At 38.6% G+C, this 24,718-nt stretch overlaps 1 protein-coding gene across 1 annotated transcript in view; it reads right to left on the bottom strand.

Moving 5' to 3' along the window:
• Nucleotides 1-10,072: 10,072 nt before the first annotated feature.
• The window catches only part of prx (periaxin), a 33,809-nt gene continuing 19,163 nt past the window's right edge, over nt 10,073-24,718 (bottom strand). The window contains exons 5-7 of the mRNA XM_047153179.2: nt 23,306-23,471; nt 22,873-23,066; nt 10,073-22,745 (exon numbers count right to left, since the gene is read on the bottom strand). Of these exons, the coding sequence (XP_047009135.2) occupies nt 10,968-22,745; nt 22,873-23,066; nt 23,306-23,471 (12,138 nt within the window). The 3' untranslated portion in view covers nt 10,073-10,967. The remainder of the gene's footprint in view (nt 22,746-22,872; nt 23,067-23,305; nt 23,472-24,718) is intronic.

The following is a 24,718-nucleotide window of genomic DNA, read 5'->3' as shown; positions in this document are numbered from 1 at the left end:
TACTGCAACACACACACACACGCACACACACACACACACGCGCGCGCGCGCGCACGCGCAGAGTATATTCAAATATCCACCATGTGAGGGCCCACTGGTGGTGAATCCGTATTATATAAACCCTATGTGATTATATAGGAACCAATAATATGCACCGATGTTAATCGCCAACATGATGGTCAGTAGCCTAGTTTCAGGTTTTTAAATTTTTTTTTTTTTACAAAAAATACCTCTCACGTATTTAACATCCTGATATGTATGTATGTATGTATGTGTGTGTGTGTATATATATATATATATATATATATATATATATATATATATACTGTATACACTGTATGTACACTCACCTTCACATTTATGCAGTTAGCTAATGAACCAATCATGTGGCAGCAGCACAATGCATAAAATTATACAGATACAGGTCAAGAGCTTCAGCTAATGTTCACATCAAACATCAGATTGAGGAAAAAGTGTGATCTCTGTGACTTTGACTATGGCATGAATGTTGGTACCAGAAGGGCTGGTTTGAGTATTTCATAAACTGCTGATTTCCTGGGAATTTCCCCACACAGAAAGGTGTGGGGAAAAAACATTGAGTGAGCAGCAGTTCTGTGGATGGAAATGCCTTGTGGATAAGAGAGGTCAGAGGAAAATGGCCAGATTGGTTTGAGCTGCCAGGAAGGATATAGTAACTCATAGTGTATAATCACTCTTTACAACCCCGGTGAGCAGAAAAGCATCTTTCTGCATGTACAAAACATAGAACCTTGAGGTGGATGGGCTACAAATGCAGAAGACCACATTGGGTTCCACTTGGGTTCAGCCAAGAACAGGAGTCTGAGGCTATGACAGGCACAGTCTCACCCAAACTGGACAGTTGAGGATTTCTTTTAAAAAAAAAAAATCATGTTGTCTTTTTCCAGTCTTCAACTTTCCTGTTTCAGTGAGTCTCTGCCCATGATAGCTTCCGATTCTTGTTCTTGGTTTACAGGAGTGGAACCTGCCATGCTTTACTGCTCACCACAACTGTGCACCAGAGTGCTTATTTAAGCTATTATAGTCTTCTTGTCAGCTCAGACCAGTCTGGTCATTCTCCTCTGATCTCTCTCATCAAGAAGGTGTTTCAGCTCAGACCAGTCTGGTCATTCTCCTCTGATCTCTCTCATCAAGAAGGTGTTTCAAGAAGTGTCTCTCATCAAGAAGGTGTTTCAGACCCTGTGCTCACAGGATGTTTTTTTGTTTGTTTTTTTGCGCCATTCTGTGTATACTGTAGATACTGTTGTGTGTGAACATCCCAGAAGATCAGCAGTTTCTTAAAAACTAAAACCAGCCCATCTGGTACCAACAACCATGACATGGTTAAAGACAGAATAATCACACGATCTTTCTGTCTTTAACCATGATAGAATTGTGTCAGAACACACAGTGCATCGCAGCTTGCTGCATATGCGGCTGTGTGACCGCATACCGGTCCGAGTGACTATGCTGATTCCTGTCCACCTCCAAAAGCACCTGCAATGGGCATGTGAGCTTCAGAATTGGACCATGGAGTAATGGAATAAGGTGGCCTGGTCTGAAGAATCATGTTTTTTTTTTTCATCATGTGGACAGCCAGGTGTGTGTGAGTTGCTTACCTGATGAAGAGATGGCACCAGGATGCCCTATGGGAAGAAGGCAAGCTGGCAGAGTAAGTGTGATGCTCTGGCAAATGCTCTGCTTTGAAACCTTGGGTTCAAACTTTTGTGTGGATGTTACTTTGACACGTACCACCTACCTAAACATTATTGCAGACTGAGTAAACCTCTTTTTATTCCCCAATGGCAGTGGCCTCTTTCAGCAGGATAGTGTGCCCTGCAACACTGCAAAAACTGTTCAGGAATGGTTTGAGAAAAAGGGGAAAGAGTTCAAGGTGTTGACTTGGCCTCCAAATTCCCCAAAGCTCAGTCCAATTGAGCATCTGTGGGATGTGCTGGGCAAAATAAGTCTGATCCATGGAGGCCCCAGCTCGCTATTTACAGAATTTACAGGATCTGATGCTAACATCTTGGTGCCAGATACCACAGCACACCTTCAGAGGTCTTCTGCAGTCCATGCCTCGATGGGTCAGAGCTGGTTTGGTGGCACAAGGGGGACCTACACAATATTAGGGAGGTGAATTGAACATTATGGCTGATTGGTGTATATAGTTGTGCTCATAAATTTACATACCCATTGCAGAATCTGCAAAATGTTAATAAATTGAAAAAAGAGGGATCATAAAAATTGCATTTTGTTTTTTATTTAGTTCTGCCCTGAATGAGCTATTTCAAATAACAGATGTTTACATATAGTTCACAAGACACAATAATAACTGAATTTACACAAATGACTCAGATCAGCATTCTTGTAATTTGTTTCTATTTTATGTAAACCATTTGTGAGTTTGTTTCATAAATTAATTTGCCATTTCTATTATATATTAAATATTCAGTGGTTCTTCTGTAAGAAAGTATGTCGCATTAAAAGTGCAAGACTGTATTTATATTGTTATTAGAAATAGTTTCCTAAGCTAAAGTTGTTGTATGTTAGACGTTAAAATCGACCTCTGACAAGTTAATATAAAAGACTAATACTTGCAAGTTTAAATGACACCTCTGACAAGTAAATAGGAAAGGCCTAGGCTTGCACGTTGATATAAACCTCTGAGCTAACAAAAATAATTGTTTATTATAGGCTATATAAAAGCCTCTGAACATCATTTTATAATGAAGGCTTAGCTTGAAACTGTTTTAGACTAAATATAATCAGAACACTGAGATATAATACTTGGAGCACTAACTAGAAGATTACCTTTTGGAGTCAGATAATTAATTAAATGGAGTCAGAAATATAAATCATAAATGTAAACACGCATTTCCTTCGACTGCACCCATTTCTGTCTTTGGTCATAGGAGAGCAGTGGGCTAAGTAACTGACCCTTAATATTTTTGCCCTATATACTGTATTATGAATGAATGAATGAATGAATGAATGAATGCCTTTTATTGTCACTATACATATGTACAATGAAATTAAGTGCCACTCCTTTTTGTTCCATGCAAACATGTACATTCAATAAACAAGAAGAATAAACAGATAATACACAGATAAATAAACAAGATAAATAAACAAGATATACAAGATATGCAAGATAGATATGCAAGATAGATATTGGGGTGGATGGGGAGGTACTATGAAATGCACAGTTTTGAGACACTATATACATATGCTGTGGACTCAGTACATGTGTTTATTTATCATGGTAATAGCTTTCGGGAAGAAACTATTCTTAAATCTACTAGTCCTTGTTTTGATGCACCTGTAACGTCTCCCTGAGGGCAACAGATTGAACAGATCAAAGCCAGGGTGAGAACTGTCCTTAATGATGGTTTTTCCTCTGCTGAGGCAACGGGAAGTGTAAATATCCATCAGGGAGGGGAGAGGGCAGCCAATGATCTTCTGTGCTGCTCTTACTACTCTCTGAAGCCTCTCCCTGTCTGCTGCGCTGCAGCTACCGTACCACACCGTGATACAGTATGTTAGCAGGCTCTCGACGGACGAGCGGTAGAAGGTCAGCAGCAGATTGGAATTACAAAATTCCAATCCTGTACCTTATTACAAAAGGTACAGGGTGTAAACCTTTGAACAGGATGCTCATTGTAAATTGTTATTATTTTGTTTAAAGCTCTTATTTTTTTTCATTTAGTACTGCACTTCAGAGGCTACATATTTACATGTTTCCCAGAAGGCAAAATAATCACAATTCTAGAGCTGCAACAACTAATCAGTAAAATCGATAATAATCGCTTATGAAAATTGTTGTCAATGAATCTCATTATCGATTAGTTGATCTACGCACGGCATGGGGTACATTTACTCACTGCGTTACTTCTGTTCCAAAAACTTGCATCGGAGAATACAGACTAAAGTTGTGCCCCAAATGATGTACTATGCACTTACATATGCACGATGTACTCTAGTGTCTGGTGTGTGAATTTTAGAAAGTATCATCTCATCTCTCTAGCTCAATCAGTTTTGGATGGGGAGCATCTCTGAAGTTCCATCATCAAGTCTCTCCACAGATTTTCTTTGGAGTTCAAGTCTGGGCTTTGGTCGGGCTTGAAGCCACTCCAGCTCATCCTGGCTATATACTTTGGGTCATTGTCATGCTGAAACGAGAACCTTCACTCCAGTCTGAGGTCATGTGCACTCTGGAGGTTTCCTTCAAGGACCTCTCTGTATTTGGCTCAAATAGTGGGAAGCAACCTCATAGCATGATGCTGCCATCATGCTTCCCTGTAAGAACGGCATTAACAGTTGATGAGCAGTATTTGGTTTTGCCAGATGAAGTGCTTTGGGTTCAGCCCAAAGAGAAAATGTTTTGTCTGCTCAGACCAGATAATCTTTTTCCTCATGCTTTCACAGTCCTTTAAATGCCGGCCATATGCCTTTTACTCAGGAGTGAGTTCCGTCTAGTCACTATACCATAAAGCCCAGGAGAAGACTTCTTAATTTCTGTTAGAGTGACTACTTGGTTCTTGGTCACCTCTCTGACCATGGCCCTTCTAGCATGGTTAACGGGTTTGGCTTGATGGCCAGCTTTAGTAAGAGTCTTGGTCGTTCCAAACTTCTATTGCACTGTGATGGCCCACTGTGCACCTAGGAACATTCAAAACTTCAGAACAACTTTTGGCTTTGGTTTCTTGGACTTCATAGCTTGTTTATAGGTCTGACATGCACCATGAGGACCACATGCACACAAGTGCATGCCTTTTTTAAATCATATTCAATCAACTGAATTTACAGTAAATGTGCAATTGTGTGCAAATAGATCAATGACTTCCCACGCTTTGTTGTTATGGCTCCCATAGCTTGGACCTGCTCATAATGTTGCTGTGTCCATTGAATCTCCTGTTGTGGTAATTGTCTCCTTGAGGGCAAAATGTACCATGGTGTTTGATGTACACTGTCAAAGATATCATATGCTTTGCAAACCAGTGTGTCAGGTCTTTTATTTTTTAAATGTGTTCAGCTTGGATTTCAGCATAGTCTTTAGTTTGCTTGTACCACTAGAGAGGTCATCTGTCTCTTCACGGGTGGCACTGACTTTAGGTTTATAGTTTATACATCTGCAATTGTAGCCATTATGTGTGCTCTTATACCAGGTTGTGATTTCCATGTGCTCTCGACCTCATATGAGAGCTCAGGGTGGGTCCCAAGCTTAGAAAATGAGATGCAGCAACTGAAAGTATATCAGGGTCTGTCTCTGTGAGGAAGCTCCACCAAGATCTGCACTTCATGGTGAAGTTGCATTGCTGCTAACAGATGTTGCAATTGGCCCATGTCTGTGTTGTAACACAGTAAGGGCACTCCTTCTCTTCTCTCCACAGGGCTGAGCAGTTGAACCCCCCGTCAGCTGCCATTCTTCTTTTGATTGCACTACAGAGCAGCTCAAGTTTCATTTTCTAATGGGTCCTGTGGTTTCCCACTTCAATCCCTGCTACACTCCTGTATTGTTAGAGAGAACTTGCTGAATAGGCCACAGTTCTTCCATAGCCTGCAAGGTACACTTCCTGTGCCACAATTGGCATTATGCTGCATTTAGGGCAAGGCTGTATAAGTGATTGTTGAAGATAATCCAGTCTAGGTCTGTGCCATATCATATTGTCCATGATATACTGGTACAATTGGTCCCCATGATAAGAATTTGTCATCCTGTGATACTGACTATATAGTTGATGACTTGTTTACATGCCGCAGCATGGGCATCGTACATGTACAACGAGAGCAAGCATGGCGGAGGGCAGAGTTCAAACCCTAGACAAGGAAAATGAATTAATCCCCCCAAAAGGAGCTTCCGCCATAATACAGAAGTGGTTCAGATAAAGAAGATCAGATGTGAATCAAACGGCTGTGATTTGTAAAGTGTGTCAAAAACCCATATCAACAAAGGGTGGAAAACACATCAAATTTTTGCCACCACCTCAAGCAAAAACACAGACCACTGTGTGCTATATACATAGTGCTATATAGATAGTGTTGAATGTTACTATTTTCATATTGGAATTTATATCATGAAATATCATTGTCACAAATCGTGACGGAGCAGAGATAGGACGGATGCAAGTGCTGGATGAACAGTTGTTTATTAGAAAGAGAGACAGGCAGACAAATCCAAAACGTGATCCAAAACGTAATCCACAAACATGCAAGAGGTCAGGTGATTGGCAAACAGGCATACACGGGGCAAGGCAGGAATCTAGGTCGATAAACAAAACAAGAAACGAACTATGACGAGGGACTGGAAGCGGATAATCCAGCGCGAACTGACTCTGACTCTGACTCTGACTCTGACTCTGACTCTGACTCTGACTCTGACTCTGACTCTGACTCTGACTCTGACTCTGACTCTGACTCTGACTCTGACTCTGACTCTGACTCTGACTCTGACTCTGACTAAAGTATTAATCTTCCGCGTTGTGTGCTGGGAGGCGCGCGGTATATATGCGGACATGATCAGCGTCTAAACCGCTAGCAGCTGAGAGCAATTCAGACCCACGTGAAATCCCAGCCAATGACAGAACAGGGAGGAGACATGACAGAAACATAAACAAAACCCACGTGTCCAGATGTCATTACAGTCAACGGAAAAGCAGGTGCTCGCGCATTCGCGCTTAGAGCACGCTGCTTCAAGGGAGAATCGTGACAATCATGATATAGTTTTAAGTAAATCGGCCATCCCTACTCCAGTCCCAAGGAATTTAATCCAAGTCCTTCGAGGATATGAACTTTGTTAACTGACCTCAAGTAATTTATCACACTAATTAGTCTTGGTTCACAGCACCACATGCAGCAGGCATGCCAACACACCAATGATAAGCCACATTTTTTGCTCTCTGAGGCTACCTGAGACTCTCTTATTTTGACATGGTGTTATGACTGTAAATTATTTTAGTTTTCCCTCACATAATGGAATATTATGGAGCCCCTGAAGTGACCTGTGCAAAAAAAATAAAAAATCGCAGAGCCTTTCGCATGTGCACAAGAAACTGTTCGCATTACAGTTTCCGGTTATTCGGAGAGTTCAGTTCCCCTGTTTCCCAAATCATGATGTCTTCTAATGTTGCTGCATTAGTGTGGGCTTTATAATTGCGTGTGTTAGTTTATAGTGTTATTACCTACTTTCTATCAGCATAAGGTTCATTTCACATTGTTTGTTAGATAATTTGCATTTAAATACAGGCTTTAAAGTAGAGAAGGTATTGTTTTCAGAGGTTTTATTGCTAAGTCTAGCAGGTTTTACCTGCTAAGTCTAGTTTTCATCCTGTTTTCAGAGTCTCTATTTAACAGCTGACGTGTCAAGTTTAATTGACTAATATGTCACAAGTAGAACTGTAAATGCCATAATTAGACCTTCTGGAGTCCCCACTTGCATGTTGATAAAAATGTATTGATTTGAACTGAATACTGAATACTTTACAAAGGGATCTCTCCTCCTCATCTTATTCAAAGGTGTGCTGCAGGAATTCTGTGCTTAGCATCATCAGGCACTTACAGGGATAATGTTGCCTCTCAGTGGTGTGTAGGAAATAAACATGGCTGTATGATAGATGTTCAGTGGATATAAAAAGTACACACACCTCTGTTAAAATGGCAGGTTTCTGTGATGTTGAAAAATAAAGATAAATCATGTGATATCTTTTCCACCTTTATTGTGACATAGCAAACAACAAAATTCAAGTGAAAACAAATAGAAATATTTTACAAAAAAGAAAAAGAAAAAATGTGTTCACACCAGGTGTCTCACCCTTCACCAACTTATGATTGTTAAAAGCACATCACTGGAGATCAGTTTCCTACAGAAAATGCAAAGTCAATTACTATTCCTTTGTTGTACAGCCTACCTAAGTTAATGAAAAGTCCGTTTATAATAATATATTTCAAGTTGTTCCGGCTAGTGAATGTATGCAGTGCTGTGTCACGACACCAATCAATGGCAAACCACTTACGTTTCTATGGTAACCTCTCACCCTCAGAGTCAAGCATCTACCTAGCTAGTTTGTGGAGATGGCGAAAAGAAAGTATTCAGAGGAGCATCAAACATTTCAAAGTGGATGGACTGAAACATATGCTTTTATTGAAAGCTCTGGTGCTCTGCTGTGTCTGATTTACATAGAACGTATTGCCTCGTTTTAAAAAAATCAACTGTTAAGAGACATTTTGCATTTGCAGCAAAGTAGCCGGTGGGTGAAAGCCAAAGGAAGGTGCAGAGCTCCAGCGTAAACTGCAAGCCAGACAGCATCAGACATAAGCGGCAACTGGAAGCCCGAATGCTGTCAGCTTTGCTGGCTCATTGGCAATTGTAAGACAAGGAAAACCTTTTACTGACGGAGGATATGTGATAAGTTTACTGTGAACACTCTCTGCTCTCTGTTAGCTTGTTAACACTTTCTTTGTTCCTGTGTTAACACCTTTTTCTCTTTGTTCCTCTGTTAACTCTTCCCAACCATGTACAGAGAGATAAAGTCCCTCACCGTTTGCGAATTCCTTTGTCTCCCTGAATACCGTTGTACATTTACATACCTTCCTGAATAACATTTGCTCGTACTAATATGACTTCCTGAAAACCACATACAGTATGGAGTTGTTCCTGTCTTACATTGATATGCTTCCTATTTTATACATGTATACATGTTGATTATGTCAACTGAACTGTCTGTTGAATTGAACTGATTTCCAGAAGAAGGAGAAAATAAAAGACTGTTATTAAAATGCTCTAACCCCAAAAGAATGAGCACTGTATTACAAGCAAAAAGTGCTTCAAAAATATAAATAAATATGAGCACACTTGTGTATCCAAGTAATTATAAGTTTTTCACTTTTTTCCCTAAAAAGGTTATATTTATTTTTTACCTTTTTTATTTTTAATTTTATTGGTAGAAAAAGGTGAATGATGAATCTTGGTTTCGTTGTTTACATGACAAATACATGCAATTTTAACAAGGCGTGTGTAGAGTTATTATATCCATGGTGTTTATTGCAAATAATGCATCACACAGTATGTTACTACATTACTTTGATGGAAGTTCTTGACATGTCTGCATACATGCACATGGAGTTTTATAATTTCCTAGCATTATTTTGCATACGCATATATTTTACCTTTATCTACTATAGAAATTCAAAGATTCTTTTTTATATGGATTTAAAAAACAAACATTTATCATTTACTATCTTTTCACTTAGTTTCTTGAAGTTATTAATATAATATGTTATATAATACAAAATATACATATTTTGAACTGAAAGTATTCAGTTACACTTTCCCTTTAAATAGCCATATTATTGTTGCCTATAATTGTATGCTAATTTCCCTTCTGTTATGTCTGGACTTATGGTTAAAAGAATAACCATTCTATTGTTGCTTTAAGCTAGTCACTTTTATTTCTGAATATCTGAGCAGAAATTATAATGACTGTACAAAACATATATATATATATATATATATATATATATATATATATATATATATATATATATATATATATATATATATATATATGAAAAAGGGCACTGGAATGATAAAGAAACTTGGAACTCATTTGCTCATTTTCTTTCTTTCTTTTTTTGTATTTAATTTTTTTACAGTCAACTGAGCAGGAGAGTGGAGTGCATACAGTATGTGAGCTTTGGGCTTTACACTGGGTGGTGCAATTAATGTTTTTTTTTTTGTATGTGCATATGTATATATGCACTGAGACTATTAATTTTACATTAAATGCATATGGCATTGCTATTACTTTATTCCAGTTGTTAAACCACAAATAATGTAAAAACAAACAAACAAACAAAAAAACAAACAAAGAAACCCACAGCTTAAGTCCTCATTCAAATTCAGAAATGTTGATTTTCAATTCCACAAGGACCCAGTTAGACATTATTTATAATGTTATTTATGATTAATGTTTATTATTTGCATAATACTATATACACTACATGAACAGCAAAAGGCACTGTCTTATCTAACAGTAAAGACTGCAGAAATTCAGAGTAATGAAAGAGCAGGTAAAATATTTTATTTAATATTTCATCAAGCTGAGAAATTGTGCTTTAAAAATGAAATGTAAAGGACATGCTAAAAACTATACAGTAATAATGGTCTGCATTTTATATTAATTTCATACTCAGATCATGATTGAAATTATGAAAAATTATGCGCCAAAGAATTTCACAATGCACACTCAATCAAGACCAAAATCAAGAACACAAACCATTCCCACACAGACACATCAACATCATTGTACACATCATTGCATCACATTTTAATGCATTTAAATATTACTAAAAGTCATTATATTATATTATATTATATTATATTATATTATATTATATTATATTATATTATATTATATTATGTGTCTTTAAATTTTTTATTAATTTTCATGTTAAATCAATTCATGGCACTAAAAATAATTTTTATTTAAAAAATATTTAAATATATACAGTTCATTCTTCTACAGTTTAGGTGTTATTTATTAAAACAATATTCCTCTTATATAAGGGAAGAAACACATGTTCAGCTTCAATAATAATAATAATTAAAAAAAAAAAGTTAACACGAACATATGAAGCTTCAAAAACTATTATGTTTCCAATAAAAAAAAATTCTACCTCAAATTCCACTCACCTTGTGATTAATTTTCACCTATGTGTTTATACGATCTAATGCATGACTTGCAGGTATGAGAAGTAGTACTAATAATCTAATTGAAGAAAGTAATTATTTGCATAAAGAATAATATTGACTGGTCAGTGCAAGTATATGAAATAAAATGTGTGCTACATTATATAGTGACTGTATTTATGTAAATACATTCATTCTGTATAGCACCGAAAAAGCAACAACAATATAAAAATATTCCACTATACTTCGATTTACCCCTAATTTACTGATTCCATTGTGTACTTGAGCTGCTACTTGCTGATTCTGTTACCACAGTGAAAGTCCCTTCTTTTGTTGTGGTGACTGTGTGTTTTGGAGAAACATCCTGAGTAGAAAATTCAGTATTTGGCATCCTCCTGTAGAAACCTCCAGAAATCTCTTCACTGGAGTACTGTAAAGATGACTTGCTGTCCTTTGGAGATCCCTCTGGTGTGATCTGCAGGATGCCAGTGGAATGGGGCCTAAGAGTGACTTTGGGGATTTTAAACCAAGATATCTCCTCTTTTTCTTCCAACTCTTGACTGCTTCTAATATCTTCTATGGATCCAACCTCTTTTTGTGTTCTGTTCTTTCCTGAGGCAGATCCAATTGAAATATTTGGTACTGGAGACTCAGAGCCTTGCTTTTCTTTTAACATTTCCACCCTGGCTTTTGAGGACACTACACAGCCATTTTCACTCTCCTCATCACCTTTTACAGATTTCTTCTTGAAACCCGGAAATGATATTTTTCCTGATTTATCTTTAGTGCCTTTGCTAACTTCTGTGCTATTCTTATTCTCAGGTTCCATGCCCATCTCCAATTTCTCCTCTTCTCCCACATTTTTTGAGAATAGTGAAGAAAGCTCAGGTTTTGGCAACCTAAATTCTCCTGTTTTTAACTCTTCATCATTTTCCTCCTCCTCCCCAGAATTTGTTCCTTTACCCTTTGAATGTGACTTTTCAAAGCTTTGCTTCTTTATGATTTTTGGCACTTTAATTTTCTTATCTACAGTCTCAGCACTTGCTTTGCTAGTTATGGTAACATAGCTTTCTGTTTGGGAATTAACCAAAACAAAAACTGCTTTTGTTACTTTAGGGATATGAGGGCCCTCATACTGTATTTCAGGATTTGTGGTCAGGGAAGATCCTTTTGGTGATTTAATGTTGACTTTGGCTTCAGGTGAAGTTAAAGAACCAGCATCTGTAGGGGTACATTCTGTTGACACCAGTTTTCTTTGACATTTGCTTTTTACATTAGATTCAAAAATTTCTATTTCAGGCAGTTTGATATTAGACAACTTTGAGGATAAATGCTGACCTGCATTCACATTACTAGACTTACTTACATCTGTCTCCAATGTAGAAGTTTTTACTTTAGACATTCCAATATTGAACTTGGTACCTTTTACTTTTGGTCCCTTGACTTTCTCCTCTGAATACAAGGGGCTGAGGTCAATACTGGGAAGCTCAAACTTTTTTTCCTTTTTACCATCTTTTGATAATCCGATATCCAATTCAAGATGTTTCACTGGGCCCTGTGTATCTATTGTTGGAATCTTTAATTTTTGCCATCCTTCTGTGTCCATTTCTTGAACTTCATTCCCTTTTAGCAGGGATATATCCACAGTTGGCTGAGTAATATTTGGCAACTTTGCATTTTGTCCTTCTGTTTTCAAATCTGGAGATTCAATGTCTATTCTACCATGGGGTACTGAAACATCTATGTAGGGCACTTTGACATCAGATATCTTACATTTCCCACTGTGTAGGTTGATGTCCAAATCTGAAGAATACACAACCGTTTTTCGATGTGGTAATGATATTTCCACTGCTGGCATTCTAATTTTTGGCATCTTGAATTTCCCATATTTGCCTTTCAGTTCTACATCTGGTGTGTCAGTGCCAGCTGTTTTGTATTGAGGTAGTAATATATCAACTTTTGGCATTTTGATATGTGGTAACTTTAGGTTATCTCTTTCAAGGTTGAGGTTAGAAGAGCTGGGGTCAACTAATGCATCTTGCTTTACTTTTGGTAGGACAACATCCAAATCTACTTTTGGTACTGATATATCAACAGTTGGCATCTTTGGGATTTTTAAACCTCCCTCATAAGCGTTGATATCTGCCTCAGATACATCAATCTCAGATTTTGGCAGCAATGCCTCTCTCTCTGGTATGTATGGGGCTGTCAGGGCTATCTCCACTGAGGGCATTTTGACCTTTGCCTTTGTATCTAATGTTGGAGCCTTAAAATGCTCCTTGCTTTCTGCTCCCAAATCAAGCGAAGCATTCACATCTCCTTCAGGTTGTAGCTTCTTTATTTTGCCTTTTACTTTTCCATCAGCATTTATCCCTACAGATGGCATATTTTGTTCTATATCCAAATTAGCAGATGAGCTAAGTGCTTCTACTTGGGTGTCTTCACTTTTACATTTTCCCCCAAATTTAGGCAGTGGAATTTTAGGCATTTTTAGAGTCACATCTGGGATGTCAAAACTTGCTCCAGATGATGGCCTGCTGCCCTCAGCTTTGAGAAGTTCAATATCCTCTCTATCAGTGCCTTTACCTTTGGAAATACCAAAGTCAAGATCAACCTTAGGTGCTGATATATCAACACTTGGTAGCTTTACGGTTGACAATTTTAAATTACCACCTTTGCTTCCACAAACGCTGGCATCAGGCATATTTATATCATTTATGTCTGGTCTGTGAATTTTTGACTCACTATTTGGTGATTTAATTTTCGGTAATGAAAGTTCAAGGTCAGGCATATGTAGCTTTCCCCACATAGCAATATCACTTTCAAAATTACCAAATCCCTCAGCTTTTCCTTTTGGAAGTGATTGATCAATAGCTGGCATAGTGACTTTTCCACCATCAGGTCCCTCAATATTTGGAGATTTCAATTTCGGTATAGAAAAATCAACCTTGGGCATATGGAACTTTCCACCTTTATCAGCCTCACCATCAAGATCAACACCCCCTTTTCCTTTTGGCAAGGAGATATCAATACCAGGAATGTGAAACTGTCCATCCTTTATCTCAGGGCCTTTACCACTGTTATCAACCTTAGGCAGTGTTACTTTTGGTAAAGAAATGTCAATCTTTGGCAAATCAATATTTCCTCCTTTTCCAGAAGGTCCTTCAATGTCAATTTCTCCTTTAGCCTGTACTTTTGGTAATGATATATCAAGGGATGGCATGTCAACTTTTCCAACTTTGATATCAGGGAGGTTACTTTCCAAAGTAACCTTCCCCTCTGGCAATAACATTCCTGGTAGTGAAAGATCAACCATGGGCATTTGAAACATCTCCCCTTTATCAGGCATAACTTCAAAATTAGCACCCCCTTTTCCTTTTCCTTTTGGCAAGTGGATGTCAATATCTGGTATGTGAAACTTGCCACCTTTGATATCTGGACCCTCAACACTGACATTAAGCGTATGTGGTTTTACTTTTGGTAAGCAAATGTCAAGTTTTGGCAAGTCAAGCTTTGCTCTTTTTCCAGACAAACCTTCAATGTCAATTTCAACTTTAGCTTTCCCTTTTGGTAAAGAAATGTCAGTGTATGGCATGTAAACTTTCCCTTCTTTGATATCAGGACCTTCCACCTTAATCTTTCCCTTGGGTAACTTCACTCTTGGTAGAGAAAAATCAACATTGGGCATTTTAAACTTCCCCCCTTCACCATCCTCACCTTCATGATTGACACCCCCTTTTACTTTTACTTTTGGTAGTGAGAAGTCAATATCTGGCACATGAAACTTGCCACCCTTCATCTCTCCACCCTCAACACTGACATCAAGCTCAGCAGGTTTTACTTTTGGTAAGGAAAAGTCTATCTTTGGTAAGTCAATCTTTCCTCTTTTTCCAGACTGTCCTTCAATGTCAATTTCTCCTTTAGCCTTCCCTTTTGGTAATGAAACATCAATGGATGGCATGTCAACGTTCCCTTTAGGTAATGAAATGTCAATTGACGGCATGTCAAATTTCCCAACTTTGATATCAGGGTCTTCCACGTTAATATTACCCTCTGGTAACTTCATTCTTGGTAGTGACAGATCAACCTTTGGCATTTGAAACCTCCCTCCTTTATCTGTCTCAGCTTTGACATCAACACCCCCTTTTATTTTTCCTTTTGGCAGTGAGAAGTCAATATCTGGCATGTGAATCTTTCCACCTTTGATCTCGGGACCCTCCACTCTGACATCAAGGTCAGGGGGTTTTACTATTGGTAAGGAAATGTCCATCTTTGGTAAGTCAATCGTTCCTTGATTTCCAGACTGTCTTTCAATATCAATTTCTCCTTTAACCTTCCCTTTTGGTAATGAAATGTCAATTGATGGCATGTCAATTTTCCCAACTTTGATATCAGGGCCTTCGACATTAATCTTACCCTCTGGTAACTTCATTCTTGGTAGTGAAAGATCAACCTTTGGCATTTTAAACTTCCCCCCTTTACCACCCTCGCCTTCAAAATCGGCGCCTCCTTTTACATTTCCTTTTGGCATAGAGATGTCAATATCTGGCATGTGAAACTTTCTGCCCTTGATCTCAGGACCACCAACACTGATATCAACCATGGTTGGTTTTACATTTGGTAAGGAAATGTCAAGATTTGGCAAGTCTATCTTTCCTCCTTTTCCAGACAGTCCTTCAATGTCAATTTCTCCTTTACCAATCGCTGTTGGTAATGAAATGTCAATTGATGGCATGTCAATTTTCCCAACTTTGATATCAGGGCCTTCCACATTAATATTACTCTCTGGTAACTTCATTCTTGGTAGTGAAAGATCAACCTTTGGCAGTTGAAACCTCCCTCCTTTATCTCCCTCACCTTTGACATCAACACCCCCTTTTACTTTTCCTTTTGGCAGTGAGAAGTCAATATCTGGCATGTGAAACTTTCCACCTTTGATCTCGGGACCCTCCACTCTGACATCAAGGTCAGGGGGTTTTACTACTGGTAAGGAAATGTCCATCTTTGGTAAGTCTATCTTTCCTCCTTTTCCAGACAGTCCATCAATGTCAATTTCTCCTTTACCCATCCCTTTTGGTAATGAAATGTCAATTGATGGCATGTCAATTTTCCCAACTTTGATATCAGGGCCTTCGACATTAATCTTACCCTCTGGTAACTTCATTCTTGGTAGTGAAAGATCAACCTTTGGCAGTTGAAACCGTCCTCCTTTATCTGCCTCACCTTTGAGATCAACACCCCCTTTTATTTTTCCTTTTGGCAGTGAGAAGTCAATATCTGGCATGTGAAACTTTCCATCTTTGATCTCTGGAACCTCAACACTGATATCAAGGTAAGGGGGTTTTACTGTTGGTAAGGAAATGTCCATCTTTGGTAAATCAATCGTTCCTTGATTTCCAGATGGTCTTTCGATATCAATTTCTCCTTTAGCCTTCCCTGTTGGTAATGAAATGTCAATTGATGGCATGTAAACTTTCCTGACGTTGATATCAGGGCCTTCCACATTAATCTTGCCCTCTGGTAACTTCATTCCTGGTAGGGAAAAATCATCCTTTGGCATTTTAAACTCACCCCTGTTACCACACTCACCTTCAAGATTGACACCTCCTTTTACTTTTACTTTTGGCAGTGAGATGTCAATATCTGGCACATGAAATTTGCCACCCTTCATCTCTCGACCATCAACACTGACATCAAGCTCAGCAGGTTTTACTTTTGGTAAGGAAACGTCTATCTTTGGTAAGTCAATCTTTCCTCTTTTTCCAGACTGTCCTTCAATGTCAATTTCTCCTTTAGCCTTCCCTTTTGGTAATGAAACATCAATGGATGGCATGTCAACGTTCCCTTTTGGTAATGAAATGTCAATTGACGGCATGTCAAATTTCCCAACTTTGATATCAGGGCCTTCCAGGTTAATCTTACCCTCTGGTAACTTCATTCTTGGTAGTGAAAGATCAACCTTTGGCAGTTGAAACCTCCCTCCTTTATCTGCCTCACCTTTGACATCAACACCCCCTTTTACTTTTCCTTTTGGCAGTGAGAAGTCAAGATCTGGCATGTGAAACTTTCCACCTTTGATCTCGGGACCCTCCACTCTGACATCAAGGTCAGGGGGTTTTACTACTGGTAAGGAAATGTCCATCTTTGGTAAGTCAATCGTTCCTTGATTTCCAGACTGTCTTTCAATATCAATTTCTCCTTTAACCTTCCCTTTTGGTAATGAAATGTCAATTGCAGGCATGTCAATTTTCCCGACTTTGATATCAGCACCTTCCACATTAATCTTACCCTCTGGTAACTTCATTCTTGGTAGTGAAAGATCAACCTTTGGCATTTTAAACTTCCCCCCTTTACCACCCTCGCCTTCAAAATCGGCGCCTCCTTTTACATTTCCTTTTGGCATAGAGATGTCAATATCTGGCATGTGAAACTTTCTGCCCTTGATCTCAGGACCACCAACACTGATATCAACCATGGTTGGTTTTACATTTGGTAAGGAAATGTCAAGATTTGGCAAGTCTATCTTTCCTCCTTTTCCAGACAGTCCTTCAATGTCAATTTCTCCTTTACCCATCGCTGTTGGTAATGAAATGTCAATTGATGGCATGTCAATTTTCCCAACTTTGATATCAGGGCCTTCCACATTAATATTACCCTCTGGTAACTTCATTCTTGGTAGTGAAAGATCAACCTTTGGCAGTTGAAACCTCCCTCCTTTATCTCCCTCACCTTTGACATCAACACCCCCTTTTACTTTTCCTTTTGGCAGTGAGAAGTCAATATCTGGCATGTGAAACTTTCCACCTTTGATCTCGGGACCCTCCACTCTGACATCAAGGTCAGGGGGTTTTACTACTGGTAAGGAAATGTCCATCTTTGGTAAGTCTATCTTTCCTCCTTTTCCAGACAGTCCATCAATGTCAATTTCTCCTTTACCCATCCCTTTTGGTAATGAAATGTCAATTGATGGCATGTCAATTTTCCCAACTTTGATATCAGGGCCTTCGACATTAATCTTACCCTCTGGTAACTTCATTCTTGGTAGTGAAAGATCAACCTTTGGCAGTTGAAACCGTCCTCCTTTATCTGCCTCACCTTTGAGATCAACACCCCCTTTTATTTTTCCTTTTGGCAGTGAGAAGTCAATATCTGGCATGTGAAACTTTCCATCTTTGATCTCTGGAACCTCAACACTGATATCAAGGTAAGGGGGTTTTACTGTTGGTAAGGAAATGTCCATCTTTGGTAAATCAATCGTTCCTTGATTTCCAGATGGTCTTTCGATATCAATTTCTCCTTTAGCCTTCCCTGTTGGTAATGAAATGTCAATTGATGGCATGTAAACTTTCCTGATGTTGATATCAGGGCCTTCCACATTAATCTTGCCCTCTGGTAACTTCATTCCTGGTAGGGAAAAATCATCCTTTGGCATTTTAAACTCACCCCTGTTACCACACTCACCTTCAAGATTGACACCTCCTTTTACTTTTACTTTTGGCAGTGAGATGTCAATATCTGGCACATGAAATTTGCCACCCTTCATCTCTCGACCATCAACACTGACATCAAGCTCAGCAGGTTTTACTTTTGGTAAGGAAACGTCTATCTTTGGTAAGTCAATCTTTCCTCTTTTTCCAGACTGTCCTTCAATGTCAATTTCTCCTTTAGCCTTCCCTTTTGGTAATGAAACATCAATGGATGGCATGTCAACTTTCCCTTTTGGTAATGAAATGTCAATTGACGGCATGTCAAATTTCCCAACTTTGATATCAGGGCCTTCCAGGTTAATCTTACCCTCTGGTAACTTCATTCTTGGTAGTGAAAGATCAACCTTTGGCAGTTGAAACCTCCCTCCTTTATCTGCCTCACCTTTGACATCAACACCCCCTTTTACTTTTCCTTTTGGCAGTGAGAAGTCAAGATCTGGCATGTGAAACTTTCCACCTTTGATCTCGGGACCCTCCACTCTGACATCAAGGTCAGGGGGTTTTACTACTGGTAAGGAAATGTCCATCTTTGGTAAGTCTATCTTTCCTTGATTTCCAGACTGTCTTTCAATATCAATTTCTCCTTTAACCTTCCCTTTTGGTAATGAAATGTCAATTGCAGGCATGTCAATTTTCCCGACTTTGATATCAGCACCTTCCACATTAATCTTACCCTCTGGTAACTTCATTCTTGGTAGTGAAAGATCAACCTTTGGCATTTTAAACTTCCCCCCTTTACCACCCTCGCCTTCAAAATCGGCGCCTCCTTTTACATTTCCTTTTGGCATAGAGATGTCAATATCTGGCATGTGAAACTTTCTGCCCTTGATCTCAGGACCACCAACACTGATATCAACCATGGTTGGTTTTACATTTGGTAAGGAAATGTCAAGATTTGGCAAGTCTATCTTTCCTCCTTTTCCAGACAGTCCTTCAATATCAATTTCTCCTTTACCCATCGCTGTTGGTAATGAAATGTCAATTGATGGCATGTCAATTTTCCCAACTTTGATATCAGGGCCTTCCACATTAATATTACCCTCTGGTAACTTCATTCTTGGTAGTGAAAGATCAACCTTTGGCAGTTGAAACCTCCCTCCTTTATCTCCCTCACCTTTGACATCAACACCCCCTTTTACTTTTCCTTTTGGCAGTGAGAAGTCAATATCTGGCATGTGAAACTTTCCACCTTTGATCTCGGGACCCTCCACTCTGACATCAAGGTCAGGGGGTTTTACTACTGGTAAGGAAATGTCCATCTTTGGTAAGTCTATCTTTCCTCCTTTTCCAGACAGTCCATCAATGTCAATTTCTCCTTTACCCATCCCTTTTGGTAATGAAATGTCAATTGATGGCATGTCAATTTTCCCAACTTTGATATCAGGGCCTTCGACATTAATCTTACCCTCTGGTAACTTCATTCTTGGTAGTGAAAGATCAACCTTTGGCAGTTGAAACCGTCCTCCTTTATCTGCCTCACCTTTGAGATCAACACACCCTTTTATTTTTCCTTTTGGCAGTGAGAAGTCAATATCTGGCATGTGAAACTTTCCATCTTTGATCTCTGGAACCTCAACACTGATATCAAGGTAAGGGGGTTTTACTGTTGGTAAGGAAATGTCCATCTTTGGTAAATCAATCGTTCCTTGATTTCCAGATGGTCTTTCGATATCAATTTCTCCTTTAGCCTTCCCTGTTGGTAATGAAATGTCAATTGATGGCATGTAAACTTTCCTGACGTTGATATCAGGGCCTTCCACATTAATCTTGCCCTCTGGTAACTTCATTCTTGGTAGGGAAAAATCATCCTTTGGCATTTTAAACTCACCCCTGTTACCACACTCACCTTCAAGATTGACACCTCCTTTTACTTTTACTTTTGGCAGTGAGATGTCAATATCTGGCACATGAAATTTGCCACCCTTCATCTCTCGACCATCAACACTGACATCAAGCTCAGCAGGTTTTACTTTTGGTAAGGAAACGTCTATCTTTGGTAAGTCAATCTTTCCTCTTTTTCCAGACTGTCCTTCAATGTCAATTTCTCCTTTAGCCTTCCCTTTTGGTAATGAAACATCAATGGATGGCATGTCAACTTTCCCTTTTGGTAATGAAATGTCAATTGACGGCATGTCAAATTTCCCAACTTTGATATCAGGGCCTTCCAGGTTAATCTTACCCTCTGGTAACTTCATTCTTGGTAGTGAAAGATCAACCTTTGGCAGTTGAAACCTCCCTCCTTTATCTGCCTCACCTTTGACATCAACACCCCCTTTTATTTTTCCTTTTGGCAGTGAGAAGTCAATATCTGGCATGTGAAACTTTCCACCTTTGATCTCGGGACCCTCCACTCTGACATCAAGGTCAGGGGGTTTTACTACTGGTAAGGAAATGTCCATCTTTGGTAAGTCAGTCGTTCCTTGATTTCCAGACTGTCTTTCAATATCAATTCCTCCTTTAACCTTCCCTTTGGGTAATGAAATGTCAATTGACGGCATGTCAAATTTCCCAACTTTGATATCAGGGCCTTCCACGTTAATCTTACCCTCTGGTAACTTCATTCTTGGTAGTGAAAGATCAACCTTTGGCATTTTAAACTTCCCCCCTTTACCACCCTCGCCTTCAAGATTGGCGCCTCCTTTTACATTTCCTTTTGGCATAGCGATGTCAATATCTGGCATGTGAACCTTTATGCCCTTGATCTTAGGACCACCACCACTGATATCAACCATGGTTGGTTTTACATTTGGTAAGGAAATGTCAAGATTTGGCAAGTCTATCTTTCCTCCTTTTCCAGACAGTCCTTCAATGTCAATTTCTCCTTTACCCATCCCTTTTGGTAATGAAATGTCAGTGGATGACATATCAACTTTCCCTTTTGGTAATGAAATGTCCATTGCAGGCATGTCAATTTTCCCGACTTTGATATCAGGGCCTTCCGCATTAATCTTACCCTCTGGTAACTTCATTCTTGGTAGTGAAAGATCAACCTTTGGCAGTTGAAACCTCCCTCCTTTATCTGCCTCACCTTTGACATCAACACCCCCTTTTATTTTTCCTTTTGGCAGTGAGAAGTCAATATCTGGCATGTGAAACTTTCCACCTTTGATCTCGGGACCCTCCACTCTGACATCAAGGTCAGGGGGTTTTACTACTGGTAAGGAAATGTCCATCTTTGGTAAGTCTATCTTTCCTCCTTTTCCAGACAGTCCATCAATGTCAATTTCTCCTTTACCCATCCCTTTTGGTAATGAAATGTCAATTGACGGCATGTCAAATTTCCCAACTTCGATATCAGGGCCTTCCACGTTAATCTTACCCTCTGGTAACTTCATTCTTGGTAGTGAAAGATCAACCTTTGGCATTTTAAACTTCCCCCCTTTACCACCCTCGCCTTCAAGATTGGCGCCTCCTTTTACATTTCCTTTTGGCATAGAGATGTCAATATCTGGCATGTGAACCTTTATGCCCTTGATCTCAGGACCCTCAACACTGATGTCAACCTTGGGTGATGTTCCTTTTGGTAAGGAAATGTCAAGCTTTGACAAGTCACTTTTATCTGCTTTTCCAGAATGTCCTTCAAAGTCAATTTCTCCTTTAGCCATCCCTTTTGGTAATGATATGTCCATGGAATATATTCCAACATGACCTGTTTTCACATCAGGGCCTTGCACTTTAATATTCCCCTCGGGTAACTTCATTGTTGGTAAGGAAAGATCAGTCATAGGAATCTGATACTTCCCCCCTTTACTGTCCTCACCTTTAAGCTCAACATTTTTAACTTTTATTTTTGGCAGTGATATGTCAATATCTGGCACATGAAAATTGCCATTGTTGATCTCAGGCCCATGTATGTTAATATCAACTTCAGGTGATTTTATTTCTGGCATGGAAATGTCAATCTTAGGCATTTTAATCTTTTCTCCTTTTCCAGAATGTCTTTCTAGGACAATTTCTCTTTCATCTTTACTTTTTACTAATGATATCTCAGTGGATGGCATCCTAATGTCCCCACATTTGACACCAGTGCCTTCAAAGTTAATAAACAGCACATTTGCCCCTTTAGCCATGAATCCATCAGCTTCATCTTCAGGTCTTTGTTTTGTGTCTAGATTTAGATTTGGTACTGATATGTCAGTTGCCATGCTGATTTTCTTTCCTTGCACACATTCATTAATATCTTTCATTTGCGAATTTGGGCTTTTTCCTTTGTCCTTTTGCATCTCTATTTCTCCTTTTGGTGTTGAAAGTTGTGTACCTTCTATGGATGATTTTATTTTACTCTTTGGAAATTTAATATTTCTTGTCTCCTCATCATTAAGCTTCATACTTTCTAAATGTCCCGAACGCTCTGCAGTGACTTTTCCATGTTTTTTTTTCAGTTTAAACTTTGGAAGTGCAAACTCCACATCAACTGGAGTAAAGTCCAATCTACCTGATGGTCCCTCAATGTCCATTTCTGCTTCAGCGCTTGTTCTCTTTTTTAGCCTTTTCAATCCAAATCTTCCTCCTCTTTTCTTCTTGGCTTTGAATTGTTTCACACTTCTCACACTCTGAAAGGAAACATAATGTTTTAACAGGTGCCCTTATGGCTGTATATTAGGTAGAAGTTCTATAAGTAAAATATACAAGTAACATTGAAAAAAAAAAACTGTTTTCTTAGAACATTTTGCCATTTACCATTTTTTGCATCTTAGCCTTAGGTCCTCTTTGCTCAATATGCGGTGCATCTAGATGACCAGTCACTTCAGTTTGAGCCACAGTCCTCTTCAAGAAGAATGACACTTTATAAGGTTCTGCACACTGGAGGATCTTCAGAGCATCTTCATATTTCACATTATCAAAATACACTCTGGCACTAAGCAGCTGATCTCCTATAGAAGCACATCATTATTCAAACACTCAGAGATCAATCAAAATGCAGCCAAACTCCTTAAATCTGTAAGTAAACAAACAAACAAATAAGGATTTCGGCAGTGCATAAATGCACAAACATAACAGAAGTCATTTTAGGATATGATGTATGGGATATTTTATGAAAATGATAAAGAAACATCTTGAAGAGATGAGGAAGTGCTACTACAAATTGTGGAACTGAATATTAAGGTCTCACCTTTCTGGAGGCTGAGATGTTTTGCTGCAGGTGAGTCTTTCAAGACATCTTTGATAAAGATCCCCTTTGTTCCTCCACCCGTGACACTGTAACCACTGGCTCCTACCTCAGCGTCTGTCTCTACCACCACCTCCACTACCTCTGATAGATGGCTCTTCTCCTGCTTCTGTAAAGATTTTTAAAACTCATTACACAACTTATGTACACACAGACATGTGAAAAAGCACACCCCTTAGAAATGGTTGGCTTTTTTGACATATTTGGAGAAACAAACATTTGATCATCTTTGAAACAGTATCTATTAGAGATACTAAATTTCTCAGCCGATACAATAACCGATTATTCAGAGTGATATCGGCCGATACGATGACCAATACCGATAGTTTTGCCTTTCATGCATTCTTTTAAATTAATAATAATTAATTCCACAACTCTGAAAGAAATGCAAATAAAAACTTTATTCTCTCCATTTCAACAGGTTGTTTCACAGTTACTGCTCTCATAAACAGAAAACACATTACTCAAATTAACATTAACACATTTCTAAATTCTGAAGATTAAACTAAGATTTTTAATTTATTGAATGTTATTAATTCATATTAACAGAAGTAATTGACTTAATTTTAAAATACCTCCTGTTAGTCTCACATTCAATCACGACAAACAAAAGCATTTCAACTTCATCACTGACACCAAACTGGTAATATAAAGGTCTAATACAAACTTTTTTTGATGATATTAACTCATATTAACATTAACTGCATATGAAATATACTACTCTACAAATATTTTTCTGTGAAATATATACATTTTTTTTGTCACTCACTTAAATCTACGGTGTATTGCCCCTTTAAATTCTATGGTGAACTGGCCCTTTAGTTCAGTGCGAGGTTGGGAGGGAATCTCGTAAAATGTTAGCAGTGCAGAGATTACAGAGCTTACAAACTGCAGTTTTGTCATCATTCCACACAAGAGACATCTTCTTTACTCACAGCATGAAATCGATGTGTTTTCCCGCCCTCTTTTGATTTACAGGATAGAATCGGCCCTGATCATTGGATGTTTTTAAATTATCGGCCAATAGCCCATAGCGGGAAAAATAGCCTTTATCAGCCGATACCGTTTATTGGCCGATACATCAGTGCATCTCTAATATCTATTAATGAAATTGAACAAAACCACAACCAAAATGAACTTTTTCAATCATTTATTCAACAGAAATATCAATAGATATAATATTTGTCTGTGTAAAAAGTAAGTACACCTTTGGCCTCAGAAACTAGTATTGCCCCCAGAAATAACTTCTTATAGGCATGCAATATTCTTTCAGTTGCAAGATGTTTGTGGGTTTTCTTGCACGTACTGCCCGTTTCGAATCCCCCACAACATTGCACTGGTATTCAAAGCTGGGCT

The sequence above is a fragment of the Ictalurus punctatus genome, chromosome 4 (genome assembly GCF_001660625.3).
Source record: "Ictalurus punctatus breed USDA103 chromosome 4, Coco_2.0, whole genome shotgun sequence".
NCBI lineage: Eukaryota > Metazoa > Chordata > Actinopteri > Siluriformes > Ictaluridae > Ictalurus > Ictalurus punctatus.
Note: the sequence above shows the minus strand (reverse complement) of the source record. Positions and strands in the feature narration are given on the sequence as shown.